The sequence below is a fragment of the Passer domesticus genome, chromosome 2 (genome assembly GCF_036417665.1).
Source record: "Passer domesticus isolate bPasDom1 chromosome 2, bPasDom1.hap1, whole genome shotgun sequence".
Classification (NCBI taxonomy): domain Eukaryota; kingdom Metazoa; phylum Chordata; class Aves; order Passeriformes; family Passeridae; genus Passer; species Passer domesticus.
Window position 1 is genome coordinate 66,427,400 of NC_087475.1, and position 26,437 is coordinate 66,453,836.

The 26,437-nt window shown below is 37.9% G+C and overlaps 1 protein-coding gene and 1 long non-coding RNA gene across 5 annotated transcripts in view; one reads left to right on the plus strand and one right to left on the minus strand.

Annotated features, from left to right (window-relative positions):
* The window catches only part of TRPC4 (transient receptor potential cation channel subfamily C member 4), a 133,111-nt gene that overhangs the window by 40,572 nt on the left and 66,102 nt on the right, over positions 1-26,437 (plus strand). For 3 of the 4 annotated variants that reach the window (XM_064408942.1, XM_064408946.1, XM_064408944.1), the window contains one exon: positions 9,537-9,941. In XM_064408942.1, coding sequence (XP_064265012.1) covers positions 9,564-9,941 — 378 coding nt within the window. In that variant the 5' untranslated portion in view covers positions 9,537-9,563. Of the gene's footprint in view, positions 1-3,562; positions 3,713-9,536; positions 9,942-26,437 lie in introns of those variants that run through there. The other variant, XM_064408943.1, reaches the window with a different exon arrangement.
* Positions 7,157-16,375, minus strand: LOC135294114 (uncharacterized). The gene is made up of 4 exons (XR_010356267.1): positions 16,105-16,375; positions 11,807-11,991; positions 9,081-9,220; positions 7,157-7,757 (listed from the first exon to the last, which is right to left on the minus strand). It is a non-coding gene; the product is annotated as an uncharacterized LOC135294114 (long non-coding RNA).

Genomic DNA, 26,437 nt, shown 5'->3' on the forward strand with positions numbered 1-26,437 from the left:
TATGAGCTTTCTTTTGCTTTGCCCTTGAGACCAGTTCCACTATTGCAGGAAGCAGAGTACAAAAGGTTATTCTAATCTAGCTAAAAGTGCAAATTACATGAGTGTTTACAGAATAATTTGTAAAAAGGATTTTTTTTCCTTTTACCAGAAGTTTTTGACTGAAAACAGCAAAGGAAAAAAAGAACATGGGTTATCAGCAGATTAAAGATTGATGATTATGATGTAGTCTCAAACAAGGTGATCATAGGTCTGGAACTTAATCAAGTAAAATATCCAAACATGAGAGAGAAAATTATTGAAATCATATAAGGCAGGAAAGTGTGTCTTGAAGTAACAACTACACTTTGGTCACTCAGAAAAAGTGGTGTGGCAAAAGGAGTAGTGCAAACATAGAAGGAATCTGAAGGTTCAGTTCAGCTGACCACTTGGAGACACCTGTTTCTAGTTAAATGCCTGAGGGTACGGGGGGTTTGGGGTGTGACATAAGAGCTAGAGGGGACCTGTGCCTTTTCAGGAGAGAAACTGGGTACAGATAGGGCCTCCTGGGGTGTTTCAGGTGGCACCAATGTGCAAGGAATAGGCTGCAGTTGTAAAGGAGACATTTATGCAGCCTGGCCAAATGAAGTCTAAAGAGAGATAGCTTTTTCTCCAACTATGCTGGAAGAAAGATAATCCTGTCAGCAGTCCTTAACAGCTGAACATTATTTAGGACTGAGGCAATTGTCATGCTGGAGGAATGAGTCTCTGTCCACCACCACTCACAGAAGCAGTGGGTCAAGCAGGGGGATCCCAGCTACTTCTGACAAGGAGTCTGATCTTTGCAGAGTCACATTGTTGGTGAAAGTTGCCTGTGTGAGAGGCTGGATTCGGTGGCTCAGGAAGCCTTTTCCAGTTCAGGTTTTTCAGGACCAGGAAGCCGTGCTGATTTTCCCTCAACCTGCCTTATGTCAGAGTTCAGATGAGGTATTTATAGTAATGCTTATGTTTGTGAATCTCTCATGACATCTGAGCTTCTTGCTAGTTAAAATACTGTTTCAAAGGGTTTCTGATAATCAACTATCATTTTCCTGAAGTATTATTACTTACTGTTCTCTTCAGCTTTTATTTGGTTTTCTTGCCAAGGACGTATTCCTACAATAAGAATCCAAGTTAGACTGGCTTGTGTTTAGATGAACTTGTACCCTCTGGCTTAAGATGAAGAAAGCATAACACAGGTGCCTCAAAATGAAGTTGTTTACTCGGTATTTCCAGACATAAATCTGGATGATTATTTTTTAAAGTAGATGAGTAAAAACCTTGGCTAAAAGAGTGCAGAATTAATCTTCTGCCTGTTGGAAATATTGACAAGATGCATTTTTCACAATGAAAGTTTTCTGTATCAATTATTTCCTATTTTATTATCAGTCAAATGTATTTTTTCTGTGAATAAGATGCTGAAATTATTAGATGCCTGGGAGCAGATTCATTATTGAGGAGAAGAGATGTTATATAATCCTTCAGAAAGCAGTTCATAAGGAAGTGTTGAGGAGATAGATTTGTTGTTCAGATTTTCAGGTGATCTATTTTTAAAGTTTTTGTGTTGTAATACAGTGATGTGCCTTCTTCTGACATTCTCCCACACAAGAATATACAAACTTCCTGAAGGGTGCTCAAAGTATTTGAGCTATTACCGATCTCACATAATTGCGGCTGGGTCACAGAGCTATAGAGCACTGTAATAGACATGTTTTTGTCAGCCAGGGAATCTGTATGACAGCCGTCTGGTGCCATCACTCCCTGGCAATGGGAATTCTCTTATTGTTACTATTTATATTTGTCACTCTTGTAGTAATTTAACCAGAGACTTTTAATCCGGAATTGTTATTTGGACATACGTATAAATGACAATTTGGCCAGGCAGGCAAATTTCTGGAAAGAAGTGTTACTAAGGGTTTTAGCAGCCTTATGTAATACCTTGTCAAGTTATTCATTAGGGCATGTTCTGTACTATACATTTAAAGGTCCTGACTGACATGAAACTGTCATTTTATGACTTCTGGGAAATAGGGCTTGTCACTTTGAAGTCTTTATTGCTACAAGGGCAGGAAGGGGTTAGTCATCACATAAGTGTACAACTTCTTGAGGAAAAAAAATGCTGTTATTTTTGTCAAGCTTTGGTCCAGATAATAAATAGGTTTCACTGTTAGACAAATTAACCAACCAAATTATAGATTTGACTGATTTCAATAAAATTCTTTCATTGGAGTTTATTACTAATGGGTGATCTTCTTATAGACTTGTATAACTATATTTTGTGTTGTCTAACTAACAAAATTGTGGAACATTCTTTGCTATTGAGTTTAAATGGTTTGCTTTGATGAAAGTTTGATTTCAGTTTAATTGAACATTATAATTATTTTTACTTGAGTTTTTGGATTATTATGGTATGTGAGCTCAGCTAATAAATTTTCCTGATTTCATTTTCATGAAGTCTTTTAGTAAAATTATTAAAATACACCAACTGAAGTGTCTCTAAATAGTGTGAGAGTGGAACCACAGAGGATGTGGGTGGAAAACGACCAATAAATTCCAAAACTTGAACAGTTTTCCCTAACTAGCCTTTATTTATTGGCAGCTTTTGTGGTTTTTTTTAGGTTCAGCCTCTCTCAAGGCTCCCCACAAAAATACACATACCAGTCTGATGGCAGCAGCCAGTACTAAAATGCTTATGTGAGGATATATGTATGAACACAAATCTCTTCACAGCTGGCTCTCTATTGGCCCTAAATACTTGAAAAGTGTTTTAACTTATTCTCAGACTGGCTTAGCTTGTACATCTGAAAATGGACCCACAGAGGAGTGTTTTTATTAGCAAGTCTTTACTAAAAGTATTTGGGCAGTCTGCCCAAACTCTCCCTTTTCTAGCCAAAGTGCATACTGCCTTGTACTTCATCATAGGAAGCATGGGAAGACGTGTGGTTCTGTGTGAAAACATACCCTGAAACTTAGCAAAGTCATTAATACTTGTAGCATAATTCCCACAAGTAATGCTCGTGTCCTGTGTCTCCCAACCTAATCTGCATCCTTTCCTCTTCAAGTGAACTTGCTTAGTCAGACCCTTTCTGCCCAACCCTTTTCTCAACAGATTGTGTACAGGTTTCTTCTCCCTCTTCTCATTTGGAGAAAGACCACCCACCCTTTCCATGAGCAGGGACAGCCCACTCCCCACGTCCCCTGAGAAATGTTGCCATGCTGTGTGGCTGCTGCAGGAACACATCCACAGAGCATTAGGTCAGTGCTGCTGTTGGAAATGCTGGAAGGCAGCCTCCTGTATAGCCAGATGACACTGAAGTACTTTTATCTTGAAAACTATTTTGGAGAGCTCCTTGAATTTACCCAGGAGAATAACACCAGCCAAGGAGACAGGAAGGTCAACTCAGCTGGATGTTGCAGTCACTCATTAAGATCATTATCTGTGTTATTACCTTCCCTGTCCTTCCCACCATAAACTGGCTGCCTACTGTGTGTAGGCTGGACTGGCATCATTCATGCTCCATCATTTCAAAGAACAAGTTCATGTCAGTCAGTGGAAAGCAGTCTTTCTCTGCTTTGCTCTGGTAGCAGGTTTAAACACGTCACTGTTTCCCTCTGGGCAAGAACAAATAGTTCAAGCTTCAAGGTCATTCCCACGGACTCCTGAGGACATTTGCATACTGCTACCCATCAGTAAGAGGTAACCATGCATCTTGTATTTTTCTGAAGAGTGCCTTTTTCCAGTTTAAATAAACTGGAAAGATGAAAGATGAACTAATTTAATATTGTCATAGAATGGTACTTCTGTGACCTAGTGATGCTCTTTTTTTTTTTTTTCCTCATGGATGAGCTATCAGGTTTTTGCCCATAGGGTAAATGAAATAAAGCTCAGTTTCAGGTGTATTTGAAGATACAAATACCTCTCAAATATCTCTTATTTGAAAAAATAAACAGATTTCCAATACTGTATGCTTGACCCCAAATCATCTTACTCCTCTAAGATCTGGTAGTAATATCTAATGTCTTTCAATGGTCTTTTATTTATATTTTGGTATTTCTCAAACTCCAGTCTGATAGTATTCTTGTAGACTTTAAAGGTCACTGTTATAAGAATCTGTCATTCTCAACTAAGATTTGGTGTAACATCAGCCCTAGAAGGTAAAGGTTTCCTCCCATTTGGCATTAAGTAAACTTACAGAGCATATTTATGTCTATATGTGAAGCACCATGGTTTAAACTCTCCCCAAACATCCTGTCTTTTACAAAAAAACATCAAAGTAGAGTAATCTATGTCACCTCATCAGAGGTTTACACATTCAGTGTCTCAGACTCAGACTTGGCTAGGTCTTGATCTGTTAAGATGCTGACTTAAAATGCTGGTGGATTTTAATCCACCATATAACCATTATACCTTGGATGCACAAAGTTGTTCTTCGTAGATGATGTGCTGCCTTCCTGACTGTGAAGCCAGAACACCTGTAAGCAGATGACATGGCAGCCTGCTTCCCATCATCCACTACAGCTGTGTACTAGGTCATTCTTTGCTTTACTGAAACTTTGATTATGGGGCATTTTAAACCAGAGCAAAACCAAGAGGTTTACCTCTTTTCCAAATTAACAGCCTTATAGGGAATGTACACTATACTGAGTTATTCAGTTTACATCCTGCATGTGTAAATCAGTCCAAATTGCTACTTCTGCTATTGTTAGCTTTCAAATCTGAAACTGACTGTAGTTCTAGCAATGAAAAAATACTTTCAGGTGAGGACCCCACATACTGTATTGCCAGCTATAACAGTTGTAAATAAACAGTGCTAGAAGGCAGGCATGATCAGTGAAACTCCATCACCTGCAGCCAAAGTTGTTCGAGCAGTCCCTGGAATCAATCCAACTGCTGGCTCAATACAATTACGTCTTCCTACGCACTTTCCAGGCACAGTGTAGGAGTTAGCATGGGCCCCAGATTATCCCCAGAAGGCAGTTCTCATTCAGCTGTCCTCTTTCGGGATGAAGTATATTGTATGGACACAGGCTATGCATTTGACCTCAGTGCTAGTGCATGTTAAAGTTGCTGTCTAGGTGTTTGGTCATAAGGCAGTATCTGGACTAATGCTGGGTTCAGAAATCAAAAGCTTATCTGCAATTCTTTTGTTCTTGTTGAAATGGAACAGTCTGTTCTGGTGACTGACAGAGAAGAAACTTTATGTTTCATCTGGACTGGGATTTATCAGAGCTAGTCTCATGTTCCAAAATTCTCTTTGAACATCATTTTTACTGTGTATCATATAGCATTCTGTGTCAGATTAAAGCTGGTATGTCACAGATCTATTTTTGAAAGAAAAATTTCATATTTTCGTGAACCTAGAAAATGTCAGAAACTTTCCTTTGCCATGAAAAATGCATATAAAATAGTTTCAGAAGATCACAGAGAAATCAGCACGTTATTCACTTGTCATAAATATTCTGGTTCTGAGCAGGGTGATGCCATAGTTACTAGTGAAGTTTCACTTTTTTTTTAAATGAAAATAGTTGGCAAAACAAACTCAAGCAAAATCAGAAGTGTGCTTTTGATGATATAGAAGAAGCTATATAGGATAATGCTATATTTTTCTATCTATATATACTGTAATGCTATAGTAATAGTGGTCAGCATTGGAAATGGAGTATCTTTAGAAGGGTTGTGTCAGTGAGGGTTTCAGAAGTTGCACATGTGGATACTAAGAAGCACATCTGTATCCCTCCCACTGCCCATCTGCTGAAGGAGATGTGTCCTGGGGTCTCTCTGTGTCTCTGGAAGGTTTGCAGTACTTCTGTGAGCAGTACTACAGGTGGCTTGTCACCGAGACCCTTGGTGCCTGCTGGTGGCTCACTCCGATTTTCCTCTCGCACCTGGTTTTGGGGTAGGGGGACAGCAAGCAAAGGAAGTGAAAGTCAGGGTCCTCTGGAAAGATAGGGAGGATATGATCATATATGTAGAGGAAGCAAATATGGTTGAATAAATGCCAAGGAAATCTAATTGCAGTTGTTCTTGAGCTTTGATGGGGAAATATCTGTGTGCCTGTGATTATAATATGTCTGTATATATACATATACCCAATGATACAGCAGCAGAAAAAAAATTCAATTTTTAAAATTTATTTATGGCTTTTCTTAAGACATATGCAATTATTAATAATAATAGAGTGGAAAGGGTAAAGGTTTGCAAAGAAGGAGGAATGTTACCATTCCTCCCTGAACAAAAAAACATGAAAGAAACAGTCCCATATAATTTGAAATACTGGTCTGTAGCAGGTGCAAACAAAACTGCCTCTTAGAAAAATATATTTTCTCATAAGAATCACTTTTCCGTCAAAGTATTATGATTTTTTTTTTTATCCATTTCTTCTGCTCAGATGCTGCTGCTATTTCCATGGCACAGCAGGAAGCACCATATAAAGTATTTTGTCTTCATTTCTTCTCTGAAGTATTTTTATTATATGTCAAGTATATGGACTCTGTAGAAACTACAATTACACTTGTAATAATTTTGTACTGTAATTTCTTTTTCTTTCATCCTTCTCACACTGGCCCTGTGTATTTGAACTCCTCTTTCTTTACTTATGACAAAACTTTATTTATAGGTAATTATTTTCAAGAATTGATGCAGGCAACAAATAGATATTAGTGGGTGACAGCTATTTAAAAGAATGAAAATGTGTGTTTAATATGTCTCTTCTAAAAGAGACAAACTAAATTTAGATCAACTTCTCAAGAATCATGAAAAGGTAGACAAAAAAGGTTTGAACAAGTGTTTTCCTTATGGCTTACAGTGAAGTAGCAAAAGATCTTCATCAGACCTAAAATAAAAACAAAGAAACAAAGAAACAAGAAACCCCTAAATCATTCTCATGAAATCATGATAGATCCCATCTGTAGGTGACCGTACTCTTCTTCTACAGTAAACATCTCTGATACCCAGTTTCATTGAAACAAGTTAATTCATGGTTTTTTCTCACAAAAAATGTGGAGACAATGATTTTTTTATTCATGTGCTTTCAAGAGAAGCCTTTAGCATTAACACCCCGCCCCGTTGCAGTCTCTCAGTTTTCTTCAGGGGTCTTGGGGAACTCTGTAAATAGTAAAAATCTGAATAATGTGTGTATATTGTTGTGAGTTAACTTAGCATCTGCTGACAGATATGAAATAGAGCCTGTGTTGGGACCTAAGTCTTTGTCAGGTGGCAGCTGGCGTCAGGCAGGACGCCCTTCCACATCCAGCACCCAATCTGCTTGAGTTTGGGAACATGGGTATGAAACTCAAAGTGTCCGTGCCTGTCCATGGAATATGGCAGTCCAACTTTCTTGGAGATGCCTTCTTGTGAACTACATTTATGTCTGTTAATTTGGATCTGAACATAAAAATGTTTACCTTCTTGTACTGAGCTTCCAGTTTTGAAATGAAAAAAATGAAAAGCAAAGTGATAAAATACAGTGCATTAAGTATGTGATGTCTGTCCCAGGGGTACAAAATTGTGCAATGGATATGAACTTTATTTTACTTAGAGTGAGATTAACAGAGCACAATCCACAGACTGAGCAACCTCTAGTAGCCCAGACTGTAGACTGATACCATCCTCTAGGGAAAACTGGGAAACATCTTGCAAAGGATTGCAATTCCTCAGCTCCTGTATATGGATGTGGAAGAGAGTTCTTTCTCGTATGTCTTCTTTACCTTTTCCTGCCTATGTCAAGCGGTGTTGATCTGCTCTGCAAAATAAAGAAAACAACTCAGTAACAGCCTTTGTACATATCTCTCATTGCACTGCTTAAGAAAAGGGGGAGCAGATTAATTACTATGTTCCTCACTATGTTAAATGACTTTTTTTTTTATGAATAAAAATATGTATGATAGCTTGCTGTAGAATCTCAAGAGAGATTTTGTTTTAATGACTGAAGAAAATGGAGGAAAAGGCAGTGGGTTAATGCAGCTTGCATTAGCAGCTGGGAAAAGGAAAAGAAGCTGTAGTTCTTTCTTTAATAAGGTTCAACCTCCAGTTGAACAGCAGAGGGAAATATTTTTTGTGGACCTTGTTCTTTGAGGTCAATTTTTTCTCTTTCCTCTTGTCCCCTTTTATTTCTTTTTCTTTTTTTTTTTTTTTCCAGGTGGAGCATAGAACCAGGAGAAAATAATTTTGTTAGAAGGAATTTTGTTTTGCAAAGTCCTCTAATAAAATATACAGAATAAAAGCACAGACAATATATGCTTTACTATAAGTAAGGCTTTAGTGTTGTTTTATGGCTGTTATGATTCAGTATTAATTCTAGTTTAGAACTGAGTAGTTCAGAATCAAAACTGTGACTATTATCTACAAGTCCTTGGAAATTTATCTCCTATGGATTTGTTTTTCCTTTTAAGTTCTGTGTTTTAATCTATAAGTTAAGCTTATAAATTTATAAGCTCTGGTTGGAAAAACATTTCATGTGAATGTTTTTCTAATAGCATATGAGATTGAATCAAAATCTTATTAGGGAAGCTCACCACTGAACTGTGCAGTCTGTGCCTGCCACAGAAAAGTCAGGGTATTTGAGCAGGACTGGAAAGATGTGAAAGCTGTATTTAGTTGTCAACACACAATCCTCAAGCAACACATAGGTTGTTGCAGGATGTCAGATAAGATCTCTCCATCGGAATTACTTTCTACCCAGTTGGAGTTGATTTCAGCACAGTTTTTGAATTGCCTTTCTTTGTTGCCCCTAAAGTCTACATTCTTTATGCCCATTAGCAGTGATCCATTCTTCTCCCCAGGCTTTGTTAACCTCCCCCTAGATCAGAGACAACACTTGGACAATAGTACCACGTTTAACTTATCTCAGGTCCCTGCAGTAGTGGTTTATCCTACAGTCCAAGTTCAAATTACCCACAGAGGCATATTTGAGGGATGGAGGGAGGCTTTAGTGATCATTGGTGGCCGTAGATGCTATTTTTCCCATAACTTGGGGTGATCTTTTTTTGACCAGTGATATGTGTATGAGCAATTGCTTCTCTACACAGTTTGCTGCAGTGGGAAATTTTTGTCTGGATGCACCTACCAGGATGTGCTAACCAGATCTCTCCTCTGTCAGATTTGGGGTGGTCGCCATCCTGTCTGTGCTTTTCCCATGTCAAAGTCTTTCTGATGACTTTACAGTGTTTTTGGACAGGCGACTGTGCTCCTTAAGTCCTTGCAGAACTGAATGAAGAAATTAAGGACGAAGTGAAGCTACACTTTTGGTGGTAAACTATGTTGTATCATATAATTTCTTGTTTGCCACAGGTTTTAAAAAAGCATATAAGCAAATGGTATTCTGACAGATATGCTTTTAATTGGTAAGTTACAAATAAGCAGTGTTTTGACTTCCACTTTTGCTTACATGTTCTATTGATAAAAAATGTGGCAACATCACTTTCTAGTATGAATTTTAAATATTTACATACAGCAAATATTAATTTGGTGCACCATACCCCCAAGCTCAATTATTGATTTTGTCTTTATTTTCATGTTGCAGAGACAAAGTATTAGAATGGCATAAAATATGGCCCAGTTCTACTACAAAAGAAGCGTCAATGCTCCCTACAGAGATCGTATCCCTCTTCGCATTGTGCGGGCAGAATCTGAACTGTCTCATTCAGAGAAAGCCTACCTGAATGCCGTGGAGAAAGGAGATTATGCCAGTGTAAAGAAAGCTTTGGAGGAGGCAGAAATTTATTTCAAGATCAATATTAACTGCATTGATCCCCTGGGAAGAACTGCACTCCTTATTGCAATTGAAAATGAGAACCTTGAGCTCATTGAGCTGCTCTTAAGTTTTAACGTGTATGTGGGAGACGCTCTGTTGCATGCCATACGGAAGGAGGTGGTTGGAGCCGTGGAACTGCTGTTAAATCACAAGAAACCCAGCGGAGAGAAGCAGGTATGTGCAGGATTTTTTGAGTTTGTAATCTGGTCGAATGTAAAGAGAAGAATTGTACAGAGGGGATAAGAAAATGAAACACAAAACATCATCCTTGCACACAGTATAAAATCAGAAAATCAATTACTTTGATGCTGAATGCATTGTATTAATCTATGTTTATACATCATGCAGTCAGAAGTTGTTTTGAATCAGAAAGACCTTCAAGTCTTGTTCCAACATCCTGTCATGGGCAGAGATATCTTTTCTTAAACAAGGCTGCTCAAAGCTCCATCCAACCTGATCTTGAACACTTCCAGGGACAGGACACCCTGAACTTCTCTGGGCAGCCTTATCCTGTGTCTCACCACCCTAACTGTAAAAAATGTCTTCCTTTTGTTCATACTAAACCTACCCTCTTTCAGTTTAAACTATTACCTCTTTTTTTGTCACTACAGGTCTTGGTTAAAAGTCTCTCCTTGTCTTTCCCATAACTCCTCTCTGTATAATATTATTCCTGCAGATATGGCTGGGAAATCTTTAATCATTCAAAGAAACAAATAAGAAAGAGAATAGTAGTCTTAATATGTAGTCCATTTGAATTAATTATGAAACTCCCATGAAAGTCAATGAATGTTTTAACCCATCCATGTAGAGGTCATCATGTCCCAACTCAGAAAGGCAAAGGTCATGGTGGACACGACCCAGTTGATCAGAACTTCAGTCCTGTCTCAAGTAGTCATCCAGCCTATAAAGGACCACTAAAAAGGTGCAGACTTCCCTCCCTTCCTGCTGGTCTTCTCTCAAAGGAAAAAATCATTACATATAGTCTCATTCATGATCTAATACCTACTCTGCTTTCCCTTGAACTGCTTTGAGACATCTCTGGGAATTACCTAGTCTCTTGCAAATCTTTCTCATTTTAAGAAAACAGTGGAGACAGGATAACATAGCCCATAAATTCTGATATTCCTAGGACTCTTCTAGGAAGAAAAACCTTAAAAGTAGTTATACTATTGTATTCTATTTTCATAAATTTCAACTTTTGTGTGTTATAGGTATGCCATTAATGTATTTCAATGAATAGTATGTTGAAATTATTACAACCTTTTTACAGATAATACATCTAATATACTTAAATTGCAGTATAATGTACTTGCCATGGATAGAATTGCAGATAATAGGTAAGAAGTATAATTTTTGCTGATAAAATAACATTAATTCTATGCTTCTTTGTTATGAAAAGAAAGAGATATACTAGGTCTTCCTGCAAATGTGTGTTCCTGCCTTTTCTTCTAGGCAGTAAAAGCAGAGCTCCTGTAAAATGACAACAGATTTATGTCAGAGAAAGGGAAGAAAACTATATTCATGTTTGTCTCATTTAATGATTCCTGAACTGATAGTGCAGATGAGAATACAGCACATAGGAATTTCTTAGTGCATGTACCAGGATCCTGAAGGATCAGTGCACAGCCCCATCCCAAACCAGTTAGAACCCCTGTGTCTCCATTATGCAGCCTCTATAGTGGAAGTTGCCACTTGCAGGGCAGAGTTCATGCCATTTGGTGGTAGCCATCCAAAGGTGTGTTTCGTCTCTGGTCTGGCTCCCTGGGCTGCCCTTGACAATGGAGAGAAATGGAGAGCCCTGGAGAGCTCCTCCTGCTGTCTTTATCAGTTACTTTTTTAAAGACAGAATAAAACACTTTTTGGCATTGGGAGTCTACAAATTCACTTTACAATAGCTGCCTAATTTCAGACTGTTCTTCAGACTTTCAGGACTGTATTTTTGTATGTGCCACAGCTGCTGTAATGGAAATGCTTGAATACAAACAGTAAAACTTGTATTAGGCGAGCTTCATGCTATAGCAGACAAAAGATAAACTTACTTTTTGTGTGAATACTACCATGTTAAATTATCCACGAACTGCTTTGCTCCAATCTAGAGGATCCTTCTCTGTGCTGCAGCTTAAGCATGTTGTTTCAGTGCCAGAGTCCACTGCTGGCTGGTGTGAAGAGTGCTGCTCCTGCTACACTGTCTTGGTTTCCCTTGTTGCACTTGCTGGGGGTCTTACTGTAAAGTGTGAAGAATAGTAATGAATCATTTGAACAGAGACATCTTCTTTTGTGTCTGTAGAAGGCTAGGTTTGCCCATTGCCACTAAAAACACTGATTGCAAGCCACGCTTATAAAAATGGCTTTTTAACTAATAGGTTGCTTACGCTTGTTCGCATGTTGTGTGCACTGGGGATCCCAAAAACAATTAAGCTTCTACAGGTGTCAGGTGTGTAATAATACACTGATAATCACACTGGTTCATTTTTAGGAACATGGCATGCTGAAGAGGATGTAAATGCCAATGGCATTTTTGCAGTAAAGCCACAATGAATGTAGTATAATAAAAAAGTACCTTCTGGCTGAAAAATCATTCCAATGTGATAAAGAGATAAAATACGAAAACTCAGAATTACATAATTTTATTATATATTTTTTTCTTCCTTCAAGTTGTTTTCCCCCTTCAAGTTTCTTTTGAAACTATTTCAAATTACAACTCTACTTTTTGTTTACTGGTATTTGTAAATATTTGATATATTGTTTAGACAACGATTCATTTTTAGACTCTGTGCTTTTAGTAACATGATATCTTTGGCTATTTGGTTTTCCTTCTTTGAATAAATCTGGTCATATGTGGTAAAGTTCTGGTCCCTTGAAGTTAGTGGGAGTTTTGCCATTGATTCAATGAGGTCAACCCTTTTCTGCTGTTTTTTTCTTTTTTGTTGGGTTTTTTTTTTTTTTTTTGGTCCCTGATAAAAAATTTTATTTCTACAGAAGACAGTTAATAATGGAGCTAAAATCACCTTTTTAAATACTTCCAAGCACAAGAAACAGTTTCCCAAATATTTCATTAGTGATAAAGTTATGAACATTGAATTTCTGGAAAAAAACTGATATGATTCACAAGTAAATGAATTAGCTCTCACTAGTTTTTTTATATTCATGAGATAATATCCTATGTATGATGCATAGCTAATTTCAGCTTCACCTCATACAATAATGTAGCTATATTTGTAAAACGAAATAATTTTTAAGTATAAAATTTCTTATATAATTAAAGTTCTCACTGTCATTGTCAGAAAGGTAGAAGAAAATATCCTCTTGTATCAGCAGAAAGCTACAATTCTTCAGGACTGCTGGAATGTATCTTTTTAAAGAACTGGTTATCCTCCAAAATTTAATGCTTTAAACATTTTAAGTGTTGCAAAAGAAAAGGGGAAAAGTGTAACAATATATTAATTCTGACCAGGAATCAATGCATTTAGTTAAAGTAATCTGTTTTTGCATTTTTGGAAAAGTTTTATAACCAATATCTCCAATTTAGGAGATGCCACTGATCTTAATTTACACTTTCTCCTAAAAGAAACAAAAAAACACAAAAGAAAACCAAACAAAAAACCCCACCAGAACAAAACAGACCAAAAAAATCACTCCAATAACAAAAAACCCTAACGAAACCCCAATAAAACAAACAGACCCCATCTGCCAAACCCCCAAACTATAACACAGTGTTCAGATCTCGCTGAAGTTAGATCTAAACTCTGTAGTCTATTGATCATTCAGCTGCTGGCTCTGCCTAATAGCCGTGTGTGATGGGCTCAGCATTTCAAAGACCACATAGGTTGCAATGGTTTTATCCTAATTACCAATACATGGATACATCTGGTGCCACCTGGTGACTACAGATGAGGCATGTGTGTTTAATAGCTCTGAATTGTCTTTGAACTCCTTCTGTTTCTCAGTTTTTGAGAGAGGTTTTTGCACTATACATTAATCCAAATCATGAAAAGGAGTTTTTTACCACTTGCATTATATTCATTATATTTTCTATACTTTTTTAGCTGTACCAGCTGCTAGAGCACAAGTAAAAGAGAATAGCACAAATTAATGTGAATTTGTTGAGGAAACTTGTCCAAGTACTTTTAAATTACCATTCTTCAAAGCCATATGTGCTGAATTATCTGCCAAGTGACTTGTTGCTTACCCTGATGGATAGCTGAATGCCAAATTAAGAGGGGGGGGGAAAAAGTTGTTCTTTTAAATTTAGTATCTGCAGAAAACATTTTTGTCTTTTAAATTGCATGCAGCATCCACAGATGGGCAGGGGGCTAGGCAGCATAAAAAATTAATACTTTTATCTAAATCATAGTGTGTTCTACTGCTTAAGGAACCCAGGCATTGCTCATTACCTGGGGTGTTGGCCATCGAGATATTTGTGTACATTCAGGGTAGACTGAAGCAGAGGTGTAGCTGCCTTCTAAGGATGCTGCAAATCACCTAAGTGAAGCTGAAATCTCAGTTCCTAGACTTGAATCCACGTAGCATTGTATTAGCTGACAGACTTGCTTTGGGGCTTGGAAACCTGACTGCAGTGCTTGCAGCATTGTCTGACTAGCAGAAAAAAAGCACATGACAGTGCTTTTATGCCTTCTGTTCACTCTTATATGTCAGACTTGTGATTCTTGAGGGTGTTTTTAATGGGTGGACACTCTAGGGATAGATGTGCAGATGTCTGAAAAAAATATTGAGCTAATGCCAGACTGGCATTTGCAAATATAAAGGAATTGCTTGAGGAAGGAGAACTTTGGGGCAGGGAGGGATGTGATCACTGTAATATGTGCCTGGCAGAGAAAAGTAGAAATCACTGGCATAGTGCTGGAAGTAGGAAGCTGAAAATAAACTATATCCACATGCAGCAACACTCAGAGATCTTTTGCTGTCCCAGGACAAGCAGTAAAGTCACATCATAAACTACCTTATGCAAAAGCCCTGCCTCTACTTAGTCTGCCAAAGCCAAGCCAGGAAGTCAGGCTTCAGCTTGTCAATGTGTCAGCCTCTAAAAATGCAAGTCCATGGCATATACAACTTTGTTTTGTTGGGTTTCATGGATTTTCCTGGCAATTTCTCAAAGGCCCAAGAAAGGGTGAGTTCAATCTGTTGTCTAAATATTTGGGAAAAAATATTTATTAAAAGAGACGAAACCCCAGACCTCTGAAATTTTAAATATAGAGACATTTCTGAAGGACTGAAAGATTCAGTATTTAGGTTATCATTTTCTCTTTAGACAGACTGTGAGCAACCCTTCCTCATCAGTATGGAGGGCACTCTAGTATTCTCTCTGGTCATGGTAGACTTTAGGTTTGATATGTTCTAGCCTTTATTTGTAGGGAAAGAAATGAAAGGAAGGAGGTAAATATTTGGTGGCAGAGGTAACCACAGCAAGCTGTGGTTTTGTGCTGTTACAAGGAATGGCATCTGGATAAGATGGGTGAGTTGAGAATTCATGTGTAAGAAGATTGCAGCTCTGATGTCTGGCAAACCAGATGTGAATTCAGGAATGCTGAATTCAGTGTGCTAGCAGCTGTTGTGAACTCTTGGACGGGAGGAGTTATCAGGTGATTGGTGAAAGCTTGCTATTGTGGGACTTTTTGGGAGGTAGGGAGGGAAAGGGCATTGTTTTACTGTCAAAGGCTAAAGTTATATTTCATCAATCTTCACTCATGTATCTGATTGATAATTATTTTGAGTTTGGGAAGGTGGAAAAGAAGAGGACAATAATACAAGTTGTCTTTTGCTTGAATCTACTGATGCAATTCTCATCAGAAAAAAAAACAGTGACTGATCTTATGCCAAAATATCTCTCAACATTTGATGTTTGGGGTTTTTTTAATCAGTTGCTAAGTAGTTCTGGAGAGAATGAAAGACTGCAAAAGAACAGCTAGGATGAGGGAATGGTTCTGTGTGAGGAAGTGTTAAGGATGTTGTACAGTATAGTTTCTAGGCCAGTGGAACAGACTCCTCTATGGATGTTCAGGCACTCACCTAAGCTATCTCGGAATGGATGTGGACAACAAGGCTAGACAGCTTTGCAGGCAAAGTGCCTTTAGTCTGGCAGCATTCCCAGAAACAAAGTCTAAAAGTGAAAAGTCAGGAAGCATCATGAAAGTAGCACAGAGGCTGAAGAGTCATTTTCCATTCCTGAAATACTGACAGCTTAGATGTTGCTCTTCTGACAGAGCTCCTATCAGGCCTGACAGAGTTCCTATCTCCTAGGAGATTCCCTACATGCAGCCACATCATCCTCTCTGTTCTTTTAATGTCTCTCAGTATCTTTAGACTTCTTGAAATTGACCTTTAAGGAGTCACAGGGTCCTGAGATGAAGCCAGTGCTCTGCTTTGGAGCTGCACTTGTAACCCAGTTTCAGTCTCAGTCTCCCACAACATGTGCAGAGCATTTAGGCAGCTTTGGACCATTGTTTTCTTTCCAAGTCTCATGGGATATAATTTGCCCAGTCCTGCATTGCCACACAGCCCAATGGTGTGTGTATGAGAAAAGCTCCTATGTCAGAGTTGTACTTCCTCCTGGTGACGGTGGGCCCTGATGGAGAAGACCGGGGAATGTACACAGGTTGTAGGCCCAGCATGTCTGCAATGGACTTTACATAAATGTTAAACCTGACTTTTTTTTTAAATTCTCCTTCAAATTTTCCGCTAGTAACTGAACTGGGAGTTATATTGGTCAAGAGGAGCAGAAAGAGATATTTTTATCAACACTGCATGATGTCTGGTAGTTTTCTCTTTCTCCAATGACTTTGCTAAATACCAGTCACAGTCTCTTGTGGGATAGTCTTTGTCTGTTGAGATTCAAGCATCATTTTTGTTTTGAAAATGTCTCCTACAGAAGTTTATGAACTAAATGTCTTTTTTGAATGTTGTGAATAATGACAGTCTAGCTAGTAATGAGTATGGAGGAGGCGTTGCAGAGATTCTTTGTTGTGCTTAAAGTACACATTCTTGAAGTGGAACGTGAGGCCAAAATGTTGTTTCTTTCCACTGCTAGCTGCCTGAGTGGGTAGCTGAGTATTTTTTTTCCCAGTGGTGTCTGATTAGTTAGAATTTTCTGACATATTGATAGATGGATGAATGGGAGAAGCTGTGTAGGGGAAATTTCATTTTATGGATAAAACTGATATCTGCATAGAATCATTTGGGCACAGTAGCACAGGTGCACTGTAAGGGTGTAGCTGAATAATATGAGATGGAGATAAGAATTTAAAGAAGTTTTGTTCTTGGGTTTTAAGGAGGTTGCTGGCTGTTTTCAAGTTCAAAAAAAGCTGCACATAAATGCCATTATGTCTTGGCGATAAATCCTAACTGTCAGTGTTTATATGCATCAGAGCTAAGGTGGGTGGATGAGTGGAAAAACCTGTGACAATTACTAAGGAAATACTTGAGAAGCTGGTATGCCTGTGCCATCCAACAGAGCTGCTAGCAATTTCAGTATTGGGGTAGGCAATGTGTTCTACAATATGCATTCATCACCTTGTAACAAATGCTAAATCATCATATTGCACGGTTCAAGCAATACCATAAGATAAATGACAAAATAGGGGGAAACGTGACAGTTTCTTGACCTGTACAAAATGATAAGCCAATTTTTATTGGCAACATAAAGAAAAATTCTGACTATCAGGATCCTTATAGATAGGTTCCTGGAAGGTAGTATTATTGAGAATGACTTCTCCTAGCTATTAATCTATTCCTCTGGTTTAGCAGTTTGCAGAAATCCAGCGAATTTTGGTGATAAATACAGATTTATTTTAAAGATGGCTGGTGAACCGCAATTCCACCTAAACTTGAAATGTTACAGATTCAGAAATATTGAGTACTTTTCTGTCATTATTTGCTGACATTTTCATATTTCTGGTTTGAAGCTCATGCTAGAAATGAAAGTACTTTCCTACCATGAGGAGATGAGTGCAGATTATCAAAAATATTTGAAAGTCTAGAATAAATCAAACTCTTTAGAAAAAAAGAAACTCCAAATCTTTAGAAAGGTAATTAAAAAATAAGGTCTGTGTAAAAGTCAGATCTCTCTTCAAGAAGTCACATTTTCTGTGCTGATTTCTTTTTCTTTCTTTTCATGTTTTTGAGCCCCTCTTTACAGCACTCAGCCAAACTTACAATCAGAATAGGGACAGAAAATAAATTAAAAAAGATATCCAAAATTTCTGCCTTCTACAGTCAGTGGTACCTGTACTGTCATCTCCACAAGCCTCTCTGCTGGGCATCCTTTTTGCCAAACCCACCTGCCTTCACTTCCTGACAACTCATCAACTCCAAAGATTGCAGTTAAAATCTAAAGATTTTAACAGTCTTTCAGTGCCTGAAAAAATGTTAAGAATCAGCTTTGAGCCAGTAGTATAAATTTGTTAAGAGTGAGAGGTTCAACCAACAGAACCTTTTTTGATTGAGGTAGTCTTATCTTCTAAAGTCTACAAATCCCCATTGCCAATTATTTGTACATTTGGGCGATGCAGTTTAAGTTAGGAAGTTAACAAATTTGTAAACATTAAAGAAGCAATATAAAAAATCCAGTATCTTTTCTGCTTAGAGCAGCCTCTCAGGGAACACTTAATTTTTTGGCCCTTGATACAGCAGAGTGAGATCTGTGCTCTGTATAAATATATGTTATATATAAATATATGTATACAGATACATGTATGTAAGGGTGTGGAAATCACCCCCCCCACTCAGATGCCTGAAGCTGAAGGCAAGGCAGCAGTGGAGCTCTGTCTGTGCAGAGATGTGTCCTCCCTGTCCCCTGCCTGTGCTGCAAAGGAGGGAGACCCTCCAGTAGATCTCATGTCATGTCTGTGTAAGTCTCTCTCATTCTCTAGAGTGTCTTAAGCAGTAAAATGCTGTTTGAATCAGTCCATTTACTGGACTGCTCACATATAAGCCAGATAGCTGACCAGCCAGTAAGGTCAGTGATGAGCAAGAGGATTTGCTGACCAAATACCAAGTGTCTGCTGTGAGCTAAGAAAAAGACTTCACTGGACTCCACTTGCGACTCCAATCAGGGGCCCAGTTCAGTAGCTCACATGTATTGGGTAATTGAAATATAAAGCATCTTAGAATATCTGTGAGATGTGTTGTGGCCTTGCAATTATGTCACAGAACCTGTGGGCAACTGAGATGAGCCCTAGATTTTCCTGTGTTTAATAGGAGCTTAAAAACATAATTCAGATATAGAGCTAAAAATGAAGATAAACACCCTCCTGTACATTCTTCTGCAACATATCCTCTTTCTGACAGTGCCCAGTGCAGAAACCTGGGAAATATTTTAGGAACAGGACCACCTGCTGTTGAAAGAAGCTCAAGGCACAGCAGGCATTTTGGTGGACAAAAACCTCCAGGCAATCCAACGCTGAACAGTGGTCCACTGAAAAATATTTCCAAAGAGCCACCATTTTAGAGTTCTGTCTGTCTGTGAGGATCCACCTTCCTCAAATGCAGTTGCCTTGAACTTGCCTGTGGAGATACTTCTTAAATAATGCAAGAATAGAATTTCACCGAGTTTTTCAAAGTGAGCGTTAGTCTTTGGGAATCAAGCATGCAATCATACATAATAATCTGTAAAACAAATGACTTATCAAACCTTCAGCCATGGGAAAACTCTAGGAAAATTTATAAAACAGAAACACACCACTGTCAAGAAGCTTGTGGACGACTATACATGGTCTCCACACCCCACCATTATCTTTCCTTGTGTCACAAGGCTTCTCTTGTCAATTTTGCTGCGAGCAGTGAAATTTATGAAACCTATGATTATATTATGGTTTCCCTCTAACTGTATGTATCATGATCAAATTTCCTCTTTTGGATGTTACGAGCATTCATCAAAGCTTTTGAAGAGGCTGATACACTCATAATAGCCTGGTTTTTATTAATTTTCTGGTGTCTATCAACATAGCTGCATTTACACTTCAGAATTTTCTTTAGATCTCAAACATCCATATCTTTTGGGAAACTTGAAGGAATTTAGTATTTCTAATATTTCTTCATGTTAACACCCAGCTGGAGCAATCCAACAAATTCAAAAATCACAATGGACTGGCTGACAAAGCCCATTAATGTGATAACAGGGCCACACTTGTCTTGGGAGGCTTGTCAGTTTAGCTTGTCAATTTACCAACTGTTTTCTGGATAGAGGATATGTATGTCACATACTGCACTGACAGAAGTGTTTTAATTGTACATGTGCCTGTACCAGGATCCATATCTTCCATATCTTCACCCCAGATTGGCAGGAGGCAAAATTAGTTCCCCTTTCAACTCAGCTACTAAAACACTACGGAGCTGGTAATAAAATATTATCTAAGTTTGCAGGCTTGTCAGAGTGTATGAGGCCTTCTGGCAGGAAAAAAAAAAAAAAGAAACCCGAAATATCTACCCTCAAAGTGTATCTTTTCCTATTATGTACTGCTGAGATACAGCTGAATATTTGCAGAAAATGCAAAAGTCTACCACCATTTTATTTGCTACCAACTTATTTTATGACATTTACTGTAAGTACAAGCCCATCTGGCTGATAAGATTAAATTTCTCTTCCCTGCTCCTTGATCATTTAGACCTTTGTCCATTAAGTCTTTGCTTACTACCATGCCCTGAATGTAGCAGAAAGATACTTACATTCACCCAAAAAACCCAAAAACCCATTTCCATATCCTAAAGCACATTAAAAATACATCTTTATGCATGGATGCACTGTGTGTGTAAGATCTGTACAGATCAAGATCCAAGCAACTGGTGAACTGAAGAGGAATACAATACTAAGATAAGCCTAACTTGAAACAAGGAGTGTTAAGGTGTTTGAACCAATCCATTCCCCTTGGCATAATTTTCAAAAGTTTCCTTCTAGCAATGTACCCTTAAATACCTCTGACTAACTCTTCTGCCCCTGATCCCTCACTGTGTAGGGCAGGTTATAATAATGCATGTCTCTCCCATTTCTCCTCTTTGTAGTGGGAATTCAAAGGGAATCTTTTTATTTCTAGCAATCTTCTCTTGTTTACTTACATGCTTCCAAAACCTCTTAAGCAGAAGGATTGTTCAGTTGATTCTTGTATACAAGGAGGATCTTAACGTGTCTATTGTTAAGGAATTGAATCCAGCTGAAAGTATCATCAACCTGTAATAAAATTCAGTTTTCAGTCCTTTGCCTCTCAAGTACATCTTTCATTCCCAGCATATCCTAGCATAGTTGTGTGAGCCTCTCTATACTTCAGAAAAAATGTTCTGTTTTGCATCTGTGAAATATGGGAAATTTACAGTATGGTTCAAAATGTAGAGCTGCTGTTAAATAACAGACCACTGAAAAATATACTGGGAATAATGTACTTGTGAAACAGCTTATTGTGAAGTTCCTCCGCATCCTCTTAAGATACAGGTTTCTTTGTCTCTGCCATAATATTTTGTATTCCTTTCTCTTAATTTTTTTTTTTTAAATAGAGAAAACATTTTTCTGTGTTTTGTGAATTTACCTGTTTCCCACATTGTTCATTGTGAGTACAACCCTTTTCAAATATTAAATTTACTTCCCAGCCGTGAAGATATCACAAATTGCTTTGCAAAGTTAAATAATTGCAATCAGCTGCAAAGACATTTAGCTAATTCCCACCTTCTGAGACACTTGTATCTCCTAAACAGTTTGTTGATACCACAGGAGGCCACCAATCTGTTATTGTCTTTTCTGCAAAAGCTCCTTTTCAGAAACAATCTTTATAATTCCATAGCCAGTGGGATGGCTTTTCTTCTTTCTAGATCTAGGAAGCTCAGGGATAAACAAAGGATTCTGTTTAAGATTCTTAGAACTCCTTTGTTCTGACATTTCTCTGAAAAATGCATTGTCAAAGCAAGCCAGTTTCTTTCCACCTCTGTAGCAGATTGTTGGAGCCATTTTGGTACAGGAAAAATGAACAGGGAAAAGCAAGAGCTTTTCCACATTTTAGCAATCAGACCAGAGACACAGTTTCTCAGGAAATAGAATATCAGACCTAAGGTTCATTAAAATGATTTGTCTTTATGAACCATTTTGTGTTTGGGAAAATTATCTATGCATCCATTTAATAAATTCAAATGGGAAGGCCCCCGTAGATCTACTTTGAACATTCAGGACATTTCAGTATTGACTTTACTCATCATGCAAACTCCAAAAGAGGTATATATGAGCTTTATCATGATGGAAATAATTCAAGTTCCCCTTTAATCTTTTCCATTGTAAGATCTTTCTTCTTTCTCAGCTCTCATGTTTTTTTCTGAACCATTTTACTTTTCTGCTTTCACTGTCCCTTGAGTGAAAACAACTTTTGCTTCTCACTCCTCATTATGAGGAGTCAAGCAATGCCCAGAACTCCTACTAGAAACACTCCTTCACCTGTTTAAAAATTGTATGTGGAGAGAGCAAGTGTAAATTCCGTAGCTGAAAACAAATTCTAAATATTCTCACAGTCTTCTGTTGAGTGTCTACTTTTTAAGCAATTTCCTGCCCTTGCTCAAGCCACTGGCATTGTCTGATGAAACAGCACATCCATTCACTCATAATGCTTACAGGAAAATATTCAGTGGAAATAAGCAGTTTGATGTACAGGCAGTATTTTGGATTAGAGTTTTTTCACAGATACAGGGAGGACAAAATAAAAAATTGTTTTAAAAAAAGAGAGAAATAAAGCACTGAAATCCTTTGACATCAGTTACACCCAAAAAATTCATGTCTAAACCTATCAAATCCAATGTCTTTTCCTCTGCTCTGTCTGGAAACTGTTATCAATTAATTTTACAGCATTCCCTTTCCATTCCATATTCTCTTTTTTCAAATAAAAGAGAACTATAGTTTTTTACAGCACAGACTATCCTGAAGAAGATAGTCAAACATTCTGCTTGTAAGCACCTGGAAGAAAATATAGACATGAATAACAGTCTACCAAGATTTGTCAGGAACAAAGCTTGTCATAACAATATAATTATCATTCATCACCAGATAGCAAGTTCTGTATGTTGGGGAAGAGCAGCACATATCATATAGCTCGAGATTTGTAAGATTTCATAAACTGTCACTCAAAAGACAGTCTAAGAAAACCACACTCACAGGAGGTGCCCACAGTACTCGGTCAAACAGGACATATGAGTTCATCAGAGGGGTGAAATGAGCAGTCCTGCAGGGGTCTGTCACTATCAGTGCAATTATTCATGACGTTTTAGATGAAATAGAGGGCCTGTTAATTCTGTAGGCAACTGACAATGTGGGGGGATCTCAAGGCTGTTGCAGGACACAATTAGAATTCAGATTTTGGCAAGCAATTTTTTCTGTGAAAAATAAAAGAGTTCAGTAAGAAAAAATGTAAGGTTCTAAGTGGAACAGAAATAATCAACCAAGTATGTCTTGGAATTGAAAACAATTAAGATAACAGTTCTGCAGGGAATATTAAAACAAGACTAACACAAAAAGACTGGACAATACCATTTTACTGTTCAAAAGTCAGAATCACATCTGATGATGTCAGAATGAGCACAGATCATAGAATTGTGGAATCACAGAATGGCCTGAGCTGGAAGGGACCTTAAAGGATGGGAAGCTGGAAGGGACCTATCCTGTTCCTGCCCCCATAAGGAAAGTCTGATTGAAAACTTAGAAACTAAGCAAATAAATGAAGTATTCTCTGTATTCACATTTCATAGAACAAGAGTTTATGGGCTTAAACTGCACAAAGGTAGAGCATATGAAGTATCAGAAACATTGTGAGGAAATGGTGTGACATATCCACCCACCACTGCAGAGCTTTAGAAACAGATTGGTCAAATTCTTTTCCTTAATGTGTTACATTAATGCTTTTTTGTGCAGTGTGGCTGTCATGGAGACTGGAAGTGATCAGTCCATGATGTGACACTTGTGACACACAAATTGGTTCAGCTGTAATAAGATGAGCATGAACAAGCATTAGAAAGCTCACATCTTTGGGGAAGGTTAACGGTAGCTGATAAAAAAAACCCCACATCCAAGGTTTAATAAACTCAGCTTGTGCTTGGAAGAAAAAATGGATGAAAATAACTCAGACTTGTACATTTAACTGTTCAAAATTCACAGACTTGTGAAAAGGCAAGCACTGAAGCCTCCTTAAATATGACAGGGATTTTGTATTACTACAAACATCCCTGTTCCATCCATGTCCCAGCAAAGCTGAAAGTAAATGTTCAGCAAAATAAATGGACATGATATTACATAAAACACTATTCTAAGTGGGAGGAAGATATCCTTTGCTAACAGTGAATCATGTTACCACCAAATGAGGGCGTTTAGGCCTGAGCCTTGGAAATATATTATGATGTGATGTACATTGAGAAGGACTTACACAGAGGCAAGAATGTTGCCTTTCCCCCCTTACCAGGAGGAGACAGACTAAAAGAAAGCTCCTAAGGTAACACATTCAGCATTAACTGTTCATACCCTTATTTCTCACATCCTGGAGAGCTGGCCAAAATGATGAATGCAGTACTTTTGGAAAATACCTGTCTTGTATCCCAGCAGTGCAGGTTAGGAGACACAAGCCATGGCTAGCTGCTGTGGGTCAGTACCAGCATGAGCACAGCAATCAAGTTTTGAGCTAGTTAGCACATGGCTTGTGTCTGAAGAATAAAGTATGTTCAGCTCCATGCTAAGACGAGTGTGTGCTTTACCCAATGTCAGCTATATAAAATTAGATATATCTCTTGGGTTGCTTATCAGAGCTCCCCTCTGCTAGACATCTTTCTCGCATTACAGGAAATATAATAGTTTCACAGGAAAATATTAGGGACATTTTGTATAATTAATATTTCAAATTGTCATAATCACATAGTGTAATCACAATAATTTAATCTGGAAAAATGTGGGATTGCTGTTTCTTATTGTTAGATTATAGGGAAATACTGGAATAAAGGAACTTTTCAAGATAAACAAAAAAAACATCTGGAATACTTTGGTAAAAAATATTCACATAAAAATATCTGAATTTTAATTTTTTTTTTTGCTATACCTACCTGGCTTTAATTCATAACTGTAATTACATTAGACTCCAGAGAAAAGAAATCCTGGAAGTTAAGCATTAAACACCTTGACAGTCCTGAGGTAAAATGTGCATATGAAAATGGTAAAGGACAGAATTTGTAATTAAATCTTATGAAAGTATGCATTCTTAAGAAGTTACAGTATTACTAAACATTTGCATTTAGTCCTTAGACTGTTATTAGTCAGCTTACAGTGCCTAAGACCCTCTGTTTTACATCTGTTATGTGTCTCTTTCCTACAAAAAATTAAAAAATAGACATGGTGGTAGAATTTTAACCAATGAAAGACAACAGTTCAGTAGCAGATTAAGAATTTGGTACTTATCATTAGGAAATGTAATGAGTTCAAGGACAATAAACAGGTAGAACCCTTCTCAGGGAGGCCAGGGAAGTTGCCCTGGAAAGCAGACAATGACAGTGTACTGGATGGGTGTTGCATGGCTGGTGCCACACACACTGCTCGGAAATGATGCTGTCCCTGAGCTCGGCTTGGTCACTTCCATCCACTTTTCTACCTTGCATCCTTGATGTACAACTGCCTTACATGCAGCTGTGCACCACACAGGTGCACCCCGGGGTGGGAAAAAGCACTTTGAGACAATCTGGAGCCACCACTGCAGTCCTGCTGTTTGTGTGGTCTTGTGAGGATAGTTTAAACATGAGTCTCAGGACCCCTCCAGTGCTGTGACAACTGATTTCAAGTTATCCTGACATGATATCTCTAAGTTATTCAGAATATCTGGATGTTTATTGGGACTTAGTCCACGGTAAAGGAGTTGCAGTAGGAGGAATTTTTGAACCCTTCCCAGGGGAACCACTTTTAGTGTCTTAACCTGGATGTATTTCAGGTGATAAAATAATGATCTAATAATAGCAAACCAAAGAAGAGAAGAACTCAACAAACCAGAATGAAAGGCATGGAACTATGTATGCATAGGGATAACTCTTGTGCTGTGGCTGTACAGAAATGTAGAGTTGAGCATTTTCAAGGTGTTTGACTGATGACTGCTAGAGAAAATTAGTGATAAAGCAGAGAGACTTTGATGACACACTTTAATAATAAAAATTTCCTTATATAACCTGGTACTGCATGACGTATGTATTCATCTTATCTGTCATATATTCTCTTTTTGCCTTTGCTTTAGGTTTTTCCTCCAATCATGCTGTCATGATGGACATGACTCAGAAATTCGTTCCCCTAACTGCCTAAAACCAAGTGGGATTTTCTTTCATTTACAAACAAAAGACAAAATAATTGCAAATAAATAAACAAGGACAAGAGCCAGGGAACCTGTCTATTTGCCCAAGGAAATAGATTTCCATAGATTCTGAGCTCTTGCACTTAAACAGCAGGTAAATGGACTCTGCACTTTTCAGTCACTATGTTGAGATATTGCAGCAATGAGCTTTTATGAGAAATCTAGATGGAGAAAAGGATAGACATGGGGTTTATGTTTTTTGTTTTCCAAACTGACTTATATTTTTCTGTTTCCTGGATGTCTAGGAGATCAACAACACATGGTCTCTCCTTTGTCATGGGGACAGGAAAACATCTCAGTCCTAACTGGCATTAATTTAAC